General features: G+C 39.0%; 1 protein-coding gene across 1 annotated transcript; it reads left to right on the top strand.

Annotated features, from left to right (window-relative positions):
- The first annotated feature begins 1674 nt into the window (after window positions 1-1674).
- On the top strand, window positions 1675-7492 carry LOC139285931 (uncharacterized). Its single transcript, XM_070906620.1, has 8 exons — window positions 1675-1756; window positions 2378-2485; window positions 3072-3170; window positions 3755-3862; window positions 4447-4545; window positions 5128-5226; window positions 6543-6674; window positions 7252-7492. Exons 2-7 carry the CDS (start codon window positions 2378-2380, stop codon window positions 6636-6638), a joined length of 609 nt encoding a protein of 202 aa, XP_070762721.1. The 5' UTR covers window positions 1675-1756; the 3' UTR covers window positions 6639-6674; window positions 7252-7492.
- The last annotated feature ends 5393 nt before the right edge of the window (window positions 7493-12885 follow it).

The following is a 12885-nucleotide window of genomic DNA, read 5'->3' as shown; positions in this document are numbered from 1 at the left end:
ATCAAGATTTGTAGTGAAGGCAACCCAGGTTTATAGAGCATGTTTTAAAAAACAAAAGGTTTTGTTCAAAGTATTTTACAGAGAAAAATACAATTTAATAAAATAAAATAAAAATGGTAAAACTGTAACAGACAGAATTCTAAAATGACTAGGTCTAATAATTGTCAGCCATTGTCAAATAGTTCTGTATCCTGATACAAATTTTACACTGAAATAAGCAAAGCTATGTGTGTAACTGTGGCTTCCGCTGGCAGGCTTTTATTGTGAAATCGCGCAGGAAGTAGGCTGTATGTTCAACCTCAGCTTGATAAATAGTTAAATGCCGTTCCTTCGTCCAAGTGCAGGTGGTTGTTGGAAATCAAACACGTGGATGGAAATCAAAAACAGTGCAGAAATCAGCGGAGTGAGTGGTGTGCTTGGTAAGTGCTCAGTGTTTTCAGATTCAGTTTCAGAGTTTTGTGCGTTATGAAGCAGTTTATTCATGAAAATGTTTGGTTCTCTTGTTTAAAGGATGCTAGCCAAACGCAGTTGTATCAACTAGCTAGCTAACGTTACTGTGCCAAAGTTAACAGTTAGCTAGCTAGGTAACTAAAGCAGGGATTAAAGTTTTAGGGCCCCATTACTGATTAAGTCGAATTAAACTAACTACCTAACTAACTACCTAAACAAATGAATACATAAATGAATAAATGAAGTTTGTGAGGTGAGGTGAGGTGAGGTTGTGTGATAGAGTAAGCTACTGCCCACTGAAGTCCAATAATCGAACTAAATTAATGCACCGTTAACTGGGAATATGTTCAAGCATCTAAGCATGAGAGTAAATATGTTGCACAGCTAACAACTTTAAAAGCCTCAAATGTAATTGTACTTAAACTGAAGCCGAAGCTATCTACATTTTTTTAACATTTCTCTGCAGTTTAAAATGCCACCAAGGGTCAGTCCTCTTAAAGATGCCCTTCATCATGTTCGCTCAAAAACGGACAAAACATCAAAACTGAAGGTGAAGTACATAGATGCAGTGAAAGGTAAGATGGTGTCAGATGTGGTATTTAACATTATTTATATATATATATCACTCTTCATCTGCATTGTGTTTTTTTTTAATACATAATGCCACAGACTAATTGATAATTGTTGTACATATGATTTCATGTTTCATTGAAAATGTCTTTTTATTTATTTTCTCTTACAGGACGTGGTGTATTCGCAATAGGTTCATTCTCCAAAGAAGATTTCGTAGTTGAATACAGGGGGGATATGATGAATAATGCCGAATTCCACAGAAGAAGTATTTACCACCCATCATGTGCTGCATTTATGTTTGCGTTCAAGTGGCGAGGGAAGACATGGTGGTAAGATTTTAAGATAAACCTTAACCATACTCCTTTATACTAAACGCCTTACGCAACTCCAAGAGAAAGGTAAGGCTCTGATGTTGTTGTATACATTGTCTATTAAATTTGACATACAGTATGCAGGGCTTTCTCCCAAATAATACATTTCTTTGTAGAAGAACTGAATGAGACCTTACATTTATGTAATATTGTTTTTGTCCTTTTTAAGTATTGATGCCTCAAGAGAAGATGAATCATTTGGGCGGCTAGTCAATGATGAGCACAGACGTCCAAACTGTAGGATGAAAAAAATTGACGTGGATGGACTCCCGCACCTATGTCTGTTTGCCCTAAATGATATAAATGCAGGAGAAGAAATTACCTATGACTATGGAGGTGAAGACTGCCCGTGGAGAATACAAGTATGTGGCACAACTACACAGTGTTGCAGAATATCTCAAAATACCTTTGTGGTTGAAGGTATACTCATTTCAAACTATTAGAATCTAAATTATCTCTATTTCTGTTTAATATTTATATACAGTATATTTAGGACATATAATCTTTTATGGTAATCTATTGTGAATCAGGACTGCCAAACAGTTTTATGTAATGCAACTAGAAGGCTAATGATAATGGGAGATTTAGGACAGATTTGAACCTTCATAGGGACTTTCCTTTTGGTAAAATATCACTCTATTCTGGGACGTTCACGACGTCCCCACAGCACACCTTCCATGAGTGTTTAGGTAGAAAGTTTGTGTTAAGTATCTGACAAACTGGACGCAATTGGTCCCCATAAGGGACCACGACATGGTGTGTGAAATGTCCCCACAAAGCTGGTTTTAATCAATGTGTGTGAAAGCAGACAGCGGTGGACGGCGCAGGAAGAAACATTCTAGTTGAATTTATGTTTTTTCTCTCAAGTCTGGTGTCTGTTGACATGTATTACATTTAGAGACGTCCTTAAGGAAATGAATTAGTCTAACTAAATATTATGCAGTGTTTACTTCATATTGACCAATTGTTTTTCATATTTGCAGATGACCACACATGCAGCACATGTCAATCCCGTGGAAAGCTCCCATCCTGCTGTCCCTTCAGAGACACAGATGGATGAAGCTACTAGTCGACAGAAGACTAATCAACAGGTAAATTCACGTTTAGCACTTCAGCTTTACTCCTAGAGTCTTTCTGAGTCGTCTTTTTCTGCTTTTGTTTCATTTTAAGCAGGTAAATAAGGGAAGTAAATCTATTATGATGGTAATCTACTGTGAAGCAGGACTGCCAAACAGTTTTATGTAATGCAACTAGAAGGCAAATGATAATGGGAGATTTAGGACAGATTTGAACCTTCATAGGGACTTTCCTTTTGGTAAAATATCACTCTATTCTGGGACATTCACGACGTCCCCACAGCACACCTTCCGTCAGTGTTTAGGTAGAAAGTTTGTGTTAAGTATCTGACAAACTGGACGCAATTGGTCCCCATAAGGGACCACGACATGGTGTGTGAAATGTCCCCACAAAGCTGGTTTTAATCAATGTGTGTGAAAGCAGACAGCGGTGGACGGCGCATGAAGAAACATTCTAGTTGAATTTATGTTTTTTCTCTCAAGTCTGGTGTCTGTTGACATGCATTACATTTAGAGACATGTCCTTAAGGAAATGAATTAGTCTAACTAAATATTATGCAGTGTTTACTTCATATTGACCAATTGTTTTTCATATTTGCAGATGACCCCACATGTCAATCCCGTGGAAAGCTCCCATCCTGCTGTCCCTTCAGAGACACAGATGGATGAAGCTACTAGTCGACAGAAGACTAATCAACAGGTACATTCACGTTTAACACTTTAGCTTTACTCTTAGAGTCTTTCTGAGTCATCTTTTTCTGCTTTTGTTTCATTTTAAGCAGGTAAATAAGGGAAGTAAATCTATTATGATGGTAATCTACTGTGAATCAGGACTGCCAAACAGTTTTATGTAATGCAACTAGAAGGCTAATGATAATGGGAGATTTAGGACAGATTTGAACCTTCATAGAGACTTTCCTTTTGGTAAAATATCACTCTATTCTGGGACGTTCACGACGTCCCCACAGCACACCTTCCGTCAGTGTTTAGGTAGAAAGTTTGTGTTAAGTATCTGACAAACTGGACGCAATTGGTCCCCATAAGGGACCACGACATGGTGTGTGAAATGTCCCCACAAAGCTGGTTTTTATCAATGTGTGTGAAAGCAGACAGCGGTGGACGGCGCAGGAAGAAACATTCTAGTTGAATTTATGTTTTTTCTCTCAAGTCTGGTGTCTGTTGACATGTATTACATTTAGAGACGTCCTTAAGGAAATGAATTAGTCTAACTAAATATTATGCAGTGTTTACTTCATATTGACCAATTGTTTTTCATATTTGCAGATGACCACACATGCAGCACATGTCAATCCCGTGGAAAGCTCCCATCCTGCTGTCCCTTCAGAGACACAGATGGATGAAGCTACTAGTCGACAGAAGACTAATCAACAGGTACATTCACGTTTAGCACTTTAGCTTTACTCTTAGTCTTTCTGAGTCATCTTTTTCTGCTTTTGTTTCATTTTAAGCAGGTAAATAAGGGAAGTAAATCTATTATGATGGTAATCTACTGTGAAGCAGGACTGCCAAACAGTTTTATGTAATGCAACTAGAAGGCTAATGATAATGGGAGATTTAGGACAGATTTGAACCTTCATAGGGACTTTCCTTTTGGTAAAATATCACTCTATTCTGGGACGTTCACGACGTCCCCACAGCACACCTTCCGTCAGTGTTTAGGTAGAAAGTTTGTGTTAAGTATCTGACAAACTGGACGCAATTGGTCCCCATAAGGGACCACGACATGGTGTGTGAAATGTCCCCACAAAGCTGGTTTTAATCAATGTGTGTGAAAGCAGACAGCGGTGGACGGCGCAGGAAGAAACATTCTAGTTGAATTTATGTTTTTTCTCTCAAGTCTGGTGTCTGTTGACATGCATTACATTTAGAGACATGTCCTTAAGGAAATGAATTAGTCTAACTAAATATTATGCAGTGTTTACTTCATATTGACCAATTGTTTTTCATATTTGCAGATGACCCCACATGTCAATCCCGTGGAAAGCTCCCATCCTGCTGTCCCTTCAGAGACACAGATGGATGAAGCTACTAGTCGACAGAAGACTAATCAACAGGTACATTCACGTTTAACACTTTAGCTTTACTCTTAGAGTCTTTCTGAGTCATCTTTTTCTGCTTTTGTTTCATTTTAAGCAGGTAAATAAGGGAAGTAAATCTATTATGATGGTAATCTACTGTGAATCAGGACTGCCAAACAGTTTTATGTAATGCAACTAGAAGGCTAATGATAATGGGAGATTTAGGACAGATTTGAACCTTCATAGAGACTTTCCTTTTGGTAAAATATCACTCTATTCTGGGACGTTCACGACGTCCCCACAGCACACCTTCCGTCAGTGTTTAGGTAGAAAGTTTGTGTTAAGTATCTGACAAACTGGACGCAATTGGTCCCCATAAGGGACCACGACATGGTGTGTGAAATGTCCCCACAAAGCTGGTTTTTATCAATGTGTGTGAAAGCAGACAGCGGTGGACGGCGCAGGAAGAAACGTTCTAGTTGAATTTATGTTTTTTCTCTCAAGTCTGGTGTCTGTTGACATGCATTACATTTAGAGACATGTCCTTAAGAAAATGAATTAGTCTAAATATTATGTAGTGTTTACATCATATTGACCAATTGTTTTTCATATTTGCAGATGACCACACATGCAGCACATGTCAATCCCGTGGAAAGCTCCCATCCTGCTGTCCCTTCAGAGACACAGATGGATGAAGCTACTAGTCGACAGAAACAGGTACATTCACGTTTAACACTTTAGCTTTACTCTTAGAGTCTTTCTGAGTCATCTTTTTCTGCTTTGTTTCATTTTAAGCAGGTAAATAAGGGAAGTAAATCTATTATGATGGTAATCTATTGTGAATCAGGACTGCCGAACAGTTTTATGTAATGCAACCAGAAGGCTAATGATAATGGGAGATTAAGGACAGATTTGAACCTTCATAGGGACTTTCCTTTTGGTAAAATATCACCCTATTCTGGGACGTTCACGGCGTCCCCACAGCACACCTTCCGTCAGTGTTTAGGTAGAAAGTTTGTGTTAAGTATCTGACAAACTGGACGCAATTGGTCCCCATAAGGGACCACGACATGGTGTGTGAAATGTCCCCACAAAGCTTTTAATCAATGGGTGTGAAAGCAGACAGCGGTGGATGGTGCAGGAAGAAACATTCTAGTTGAATTTATGTTTTTTCTCTCAAGTCTGGTGTCTGTTGACATGTATTACATTTAGAAACATGTCCTTAAGGATATGAATTAGTCTAACTAAACATAAGCAACACCACTAAAATGACCATACAAGACTACCTGTCTTGCATGGTTAGTTTGTAAGCATGTTTTATTTAACAAAAACATTACCATTGAGTAAATAGAAGACGCACTGTGTCTTGCTTTTCTAAAATCAGCAGCGAAAAATAAGTGTGAGCAGAGGCTTCCCCGCTTTAGTGAACCAGCTTTGCTACCAGGAACAGAAATGTATTAGATAATGCTGATATTTAAACATAATTTAATTGACTTGCTAAAAAAGACGAGACAAAGAAGGAGAGAAAGAGAGGGATATAGAAAGTGTACACGCTTGGGTGATCAAGAGAGAGGAAGTGTGGACAGACAAAGAGGTGAAACTTAACTTTTATCAGGTAATGGTATTCCTCTTCTTCATCTTCCAATCGGTGCATTCGCGCCACCAAATTCAAGCTGCCACTTCAACGTAAAAACGCGAAAGGCCCTGTTTGTCTGTTCTGGGCTACTGTAGAAACATGGCAGTGCAACATGGTGGACTCTGTGGAAGAGGACCCGCTCCCTATGTAGATATAAAGGGCTCATTCTAAGCTAACGAAAACACGATTCTTAGTTTCAGGAAATTATATTAATATTATATTCCATTTTTGATAATGGATCCCCCTAAATCCGACACACTGAACCTTTTTAATAGTTGAATGCACCTAAATGTTTTATAATTAAGTGTTCCTGCAAAAACAAATGACACATTGATTGGGTATGGTCAGCATTCTTGTGAAGTATGCATCTTATTGAGAATGTTATTTTTTTTCATAGAACCATCAGCAGAGGAGACTCTTCCACCTGCAGAGGAGAATGAAATCCCACCAACACACAAGAGACACAAACCGCCATCAGCAGAGGATGAGGTAGCTGCTGGAGTCAGTGTTGTGAGACCCTCTTCCAGAGGTAAATTTTAGTTATTCTAGTAACGGACCTATGAGCCTGAATAGGTTAAACAATGTAACCAACGGATGGATGTATAGTAAGAACTAGTTACTCATTTGGTAGAAGCATATGTGTTAGTACTAATGCTAGTACTAAGTGTTTCAAGTAGTTAAAGTAGCTTTAATATTAATTGACATTATGTTCAAGAAGCTAACATTGCTGAAACCATAGTAATGTAGTAGTGCTTTACTTTAGCATGATGGTTATCCAAAAGGTTTTTAAACGCATTCTACTTTTTTAGTTTGATTGCATAATGCCACTTAAGCAGCCTTGTGTCAAAACCGATATCCTCAAGCACAGTATCTAATCTGGTAGAAGATGATGTATACGTGTATGATAAATATTGTTGATTTCCTCTTCCCCAGTGTTCATTTCAGCCCAAGTGGCAGAATGCACAAATTGTTGAACGCTCAATTTGTACTGTAGATGTTACTATGCATATACATATACTGATACCGGCTTTAGAACTTACAGGACTTGTAGCTCACGCCCTTCCTTCTACTTTTATTTACAAATTAGTTTTTCTGCTCACTTACAGGTAAAGCTGGCCAGAAAAAAACACCCTGGCAGCAGACAGAGGTGCAGGCGGTCGAAAGGCACATGAAACGATTCATCACCGTTTCAGCCGTTGTACCGGCAAAAAGTGACTGTGAGAAATGTTTAAGGGCTGAACCAGAAGCTCTCAAGAACCGGGACTGGCAAACCTTGAAATTTTATGTTTATAACCGCATTACAGCCTACAAAAGAAAAGTTCAGTGTAATTAGTATGGTGATTACCAACGCACAGGCTGGTTTACATTCAAATTCCTCAGCAAGATACTTAAGGTGTTGAATGCATGTTAAATGCATTTCCTAGTTTCAAAATATATTTGCAAAGCAGTTTTCAAATGTTTAGCATTGTTCACATTCAATATTTGCTTGCTGTCAGAAGTGAAATGTGAGAGAAAGAGACTGGGCAGGCCTCTGAGTTTTCCAGTTACCTGGAGTCATTAAAAAGTTTAAATGTGCAATTTAAATGAGAGTTTGATTTCTTGGAATTTAACTAATGACAGTCACTACTACGAACTACATGTAACTTACGACAAATGTGTGAGATGATTGGTAGTATTATTAGGGTGGTGCTAAGTGCCATTATTGTGGTTTGTTTCCGTGGCTGTATTTGGGTATTTGGTCTCATCCCTATGGGTAGCAGGTGGCTAACTATGAAAAATTAATATGAAGACATAACCAGGGTGGTCAAGGACAACTCAATTTCAGCCAGGTAGCAGTTTACAGTACATGTCGCAGGAGCAACTGTGTATGCTCAGCCATTTTTATTGTGAGTCAACCTTGTGAGAAGTAAAATGCAATAATCTGAGGTTTGACTTGATATAGATGTATATAATTTGCCATTTTAATGTAGAAATAATACTTATAGTAATACTAATAATGATAATTCTAGCATGGTCCCCAGTAATCAAATGGGAATCTGTGTGAGTTATGCAAAATTATGCAAATTATATTTAAATTCGGTCCCCGTCAACCCTGTTCACTGTGTTTTTCATAGGTCCCCAGTTAGCATGGTGAAATCATTACTTCATCAATGTAGAGATTTGAAGGCGTGTATAGGCTAACCAAGCAGTGGCAAGTGTACCTAATTTTTTTCACACTTCTAGGCCCTCTAGAAAGGGTGGTCCCCGCAGGTGATGATTAAAAAGTTGGTCCCCATTATAAATGAAAACCAGTATGTGTGTGTGTGTGTGTGTGTGTGAGTGTGTGTGTGTGTGTGTGTGTGAGGGCTGCGGGTGGGGGCAGCTGAATGTGTGTAGAGAAACCAGTTTTTATCTTTAGTGTGATAGTTCCAAGTGAAGAGAGGTAACAGAACTGTAATCCTGTTAGAATCTGAAGCTTTGCAGTTTATCTGTTGCAGCTAACACCATGTTGTTAGCTTGAAATTACACTTTCACTCTGCTGTTGGTCAGTTTGATAAAGAATAAGATTCCCTTAAGGTGAGCCCTAATGTTTGGGTGCCTCCCACTGGTGCTGCTCTTATGCCAAAATGTCAAACACATGCAAGATATTTATTAATAATCCAATGATCAGCTCGCCATGATATCTGAGCACATTCAGCTCTTACAGTGATAATGTTTGATTTAATTCACCCTCTAGCACCAGCGTCAGCAACTAGAAACCATTTTGCGGTGGACTCACACCAGCTGTCACGCCTGTCAACACACCCATCTACTAACATCAGAATCAGAAATACGTTATTGATCCCCGGGGGGTAAATTAGACATACTGGGACACAGTCGTCTGCGACTTAAAACGAATGTGGGCCACACATAACACATAAAATCTAGAAGGAATTTAGTCGGTTTTGTTTACAATTAGCCACGTGGGTGCATCTCTGCTGAGCAGATTACAGATCTGATTAGGATTTGTCTTGGTTTCTCCGGGATACGTGCAAATCAGGGTCACTTCAGCTGCCATCATCAGAGGGCACGGACCCTGTACGTGACGCAGCTACAGAAGAAAAGGTTATGTATGCAATTTTGCTTGATTTCATTTCAAACTGAATCTTTAAAACTTATACAACTATGAGTTTATAATTATATAAAAGTAAGTAACGCCTACTATACTGCACTGCATACTACTGCATACAGTCACACTCTAAAATAGAAGCAAACACAAAGGTGTGTTTGGCAGGTGAGGCAGTGTGTGCTGTTTGTGTTCATCAGGCTTCAGATCTAAATAATGTCAGGTCGACCCCTGCTAAGGTGGGTGTCAATCAGTATGAGCACACTGTCATTAATCTGGTGACACTCACAATCACACCCTCTGTATTTAGCGCCATCAGACTGTGACGGCTCGATGTGGCTCTGTGTTCACACAAAACATGATGATGTTTATGTTGTTCCACACTGGAGGAAAGTCGGAGATTCAGACACTGAATTCAGCTGCACTTTGAGCTTAATGTTCCTGCTGCATGATGTATTGTCACAACTGGGTTCTGGACTCCATGATGAATTCCAGTGTATGTACATGTTGTATTGTCAGGATGAAAGGTAAAACAAGAAACAGTGCATACACAAATATGGAGGATCCATTTAAAAAGGTCTTGTGTATGAGCGTCACCTCAACCCCTGGAGTGGTTTTTAGCATCCGCAGTTAGATGTGGTTTTATCTGCTTTCTGTCTCTGAAAACCACAAGAAGAAAATGGCAGATGGATGACCAAAATCTGTGTTTTTATTACTTGTGGTCAGGCTTTGATTTTCTGACAATGGAAACCACAAAGTCTCTGGTTTCCTTCTGTCAAAGTTAATGGTTCATTGTTATTTCAGCCCACAAACCACATGTGGAGTCTGGAGTACTTGTAACGGCCATAATATTAGAAATATTGGGTTAACTGTGACCTGCGGCAAACTCTCTGTTTAGAATAATGCTGTATAATTTGGTAAATACAAGGTTTTAGGGCAACCCAGCTGAATAATTTGGATACGAGAGACTTCAGCTATGTAAGAATTATTTAGAGAAACACACTTTATGTCCAGAACTGAGTCTGGGTCAAGTTCAGCTGCAGGGTTTTGTGTTCGGTAGTTGTTGATTTCGGCTTACATCTCATGGCCACCACCGTTTCTTATAGAAGTGTTTAAAAGTACCAATACCACGGTGTAAGTATAAGTCCTCTATTCAACATTTCACTGGAGTAAAAGTACAGAAGAATTATCTGCAAATTTTAGTCAGTAGTATTCAAGTATTTCATGTAAAAGTACTCATTAGGCAGCTTCTGTGGTAAGTATGCGTACACTAAGAAGGATTTTAAAATGCATGGGGCATCTTGTTAAAATGTGTAAAGTGTCTTGTTAAAACATGAAAAACTAAAAGATAAAAGATAAAATCTAAACTTTTCACATTATAAGGTGATACTGATCTGGCATGGCAGCAATACTCTTCCGTAGTAACATTATATTGTACTTTACTATTCAGGTTTTCTGTGTAAAATCTTAATCTGCAAAGAAACTAGTAACTAAAAAGTTGAGTAAACTACAAAAATAAGATTCAAATTGTAAACCTTTGAACGATCCTTTTTTTTATGGCTACGAGTGGCTAAAATAAATTAGTAAATGAAATAATAAGTTGTTTCAGTGAAGGTTAGTTTACTTTGTTTCCCTTCACTGATAAAGATGACTCTGGTTGACAAGAAGACATTTATTTCATCACTTTTCGGCCACCTGGCAGAAGGTGAATTGTTCCTTTAAGGTCCTCACAAAAAGCAGCTTGCTTCCTATTTTGCACTTCAACCAATTCAGATGTAAATAATTTAATATTTTAACTTGCCGCCTTCACATTAGAAACCAGATTTTTCACATTCCATGAATCATTTTACGACCCGTTTTAGTGTTCAGGCTGAAAACCAGCCGTCCAGACGGCCGCGTGCACATCAGCCTGACGAATAGCTTTCTCCGTTCTTGTGTGGCTCCAGACTTGGAATAACTGTATAATAGCCACTCATTCATCAAACTCTCGGCCCTTTAACACTTCAGAACAGAAGGGCGACAGAACATTTTTGCCTTGTAAGGACATTGATAGTCGCTCAGTGTTACAGAGCCACGGCTGATATTCACAATGTGTTGGAGAAATGAGTTGAATGACAGCGACGCCCGCTGCGTAATAGGAGACATTAAAGGCTTTTCAGACATAATTGGGTTTCTGGGGTTCGGCTGAATGAGATCGCTGAAAAAAATGTGTAGCTCCTGAGTTCTGCCTCATAAATCACTGGAATCACAATCTGTGTCTCTTGTCTTTCTCTGCCCCTCTTTCCTTTTATTGCTCCTCTCTCCTTCTCAGTCGAGCTTTTCTCTGTCTTTCTTCACCTTGTCTTGTTTTCAAACTGTTTCTCTGTCTGACTTTTTATCCGATCACCTCCGTCTCCACATGTAGCTCCTTTTGTATATTTCACTTTTATGTCTTTTTGTCCTTTCTCTCCTTCTCTCCTGTCACCTCTTCAGTCTCCTCTTAATCCCTCTGTATCGACACACTCAGCTCAGGTTAAATAGTCTAATATAACTTCACTGCTGTTAATCCTTCGTTATAGTTATAATGTTCAGGTTTTGTTGAAATGGTTTTGCAGAGCTGTTGATTCAACTTTGTGGTCATTCTCTCTCACACATTCGCTCACATACGGACTCGTCTCTTGTCTCTGCTGAGGTCGTGGACGGTCGCCTGGGTCTCGATAACATCACCATCAATCAGCCAGAAGTCTATCACTGCATGCTGTGTGTGTGTGTGTGTGTGTGTGTGTGTGTGTGTGTGTGTGTGACCTTTGATGTCCTGATAATTTTGTTCATTTCAAGCCCCAAAAACCTCATCAGGTGATCAAAGCTGGAAAAGCTGCAGAGTGCAGACTGTCCTCCTTCTATAGTAGACTGATATTCAAATGAAGACCCACACCAACAAATAAAGGCCGGGGGGTAAACACATGAACCTAAATATTATCTTTTGTTGTAAATGATCAGAATGATAATATCATCAGTAATGATTGGCAGTTTATAAAACGTATTATATATGTAAGAGGTCATCTGGACACCACTGGCCCACCTGTGGCCGGTGATCTGGCTGAGATGTGGCTCTCGTTCTCTAAACACACTGAAGAGTATCACTGGGACTGTAGTCATTGCTCTGCATTACAGTTTTTCTCGACTGCTGAGACTGGGATCTATCTTCATCTTCATCTTCATCTTCATCATCACCTTCTTAGCACAGCAGTCTTCTCTTGCAAACGTGTGAACACTTTTTCATCGGTTTCGCACATTTTTTACTCACCGTTTTTTACCACAGATCTCATAGAAAAACCCAACAATCAACTGGATTAACTGTGTTAAACTAAAAGAAAACATCTTTTCACAGCTGATAGAAATGACTGGCATGATTATGAATCTCTAATGCACCTGTGTATAACTCCTTTGCGTCCTTCTCATCTATAAAAGATGCCACCTCTGTGTTGCGTGGATCAAAGCCCGAAGAAGAGGAGTTTGCTTGTATGGTGGAAAGGCCAAAAAGACAAGGAAAAATCTGATGCAGTACCATAAAAACCTTTATTCGCTGGGCCAGTATTTGACATCTTTTTGCACAAAAGTCTAGACTCAAACACATGAATTTATCAAACTAAATGAAAGACTCACAAACAAGCTT

This window comes from Enoplosus armatus, chromosome 5 (assembly GCF_043641665.1).
Source record: "Enoplosus armatus isolate fEnoArm2 chromosome 5, fEnoArm2.hap1, whole genome shotgun sequence".
NCBI lineage: Eukaryota > Metazoa > Chordata > Actinopteri > Centrarchiformes > Enoplosidae > Enoplosus > Enoplosus armatus.
Note: the sequence above shows the minus strand (reverse complement) of the source record. Positions and strands in the feature narration are given on the sequence as shown.

What these genes read in the sequence shown, in the direction of transcription:
- LOC139285931 (XM_070906620.1), top strand. Translation starts at nt 2,378, where the DNA reads ATGACCACACATGCAGCACATGTCAATCCCGTGGAAAGCTCCCATCCT. An exon ending in GACAGAAGACTAATCAACAG is followed by an intron (nt 2,486 to 3,071) that starts GTAAATTCACGT and finishes TCATATTTGCAG; the next exon opens with ATGACCCCACATGTCAATCC. An exon ending in GACAGAAGACTAATCAACAG is followed by an intron (nt 3,863 to 4,446) that starts GTACATTCACGT and finishes TCATATTTGCAG; the next exon opens with ATGACCCCACATGTCAATCC.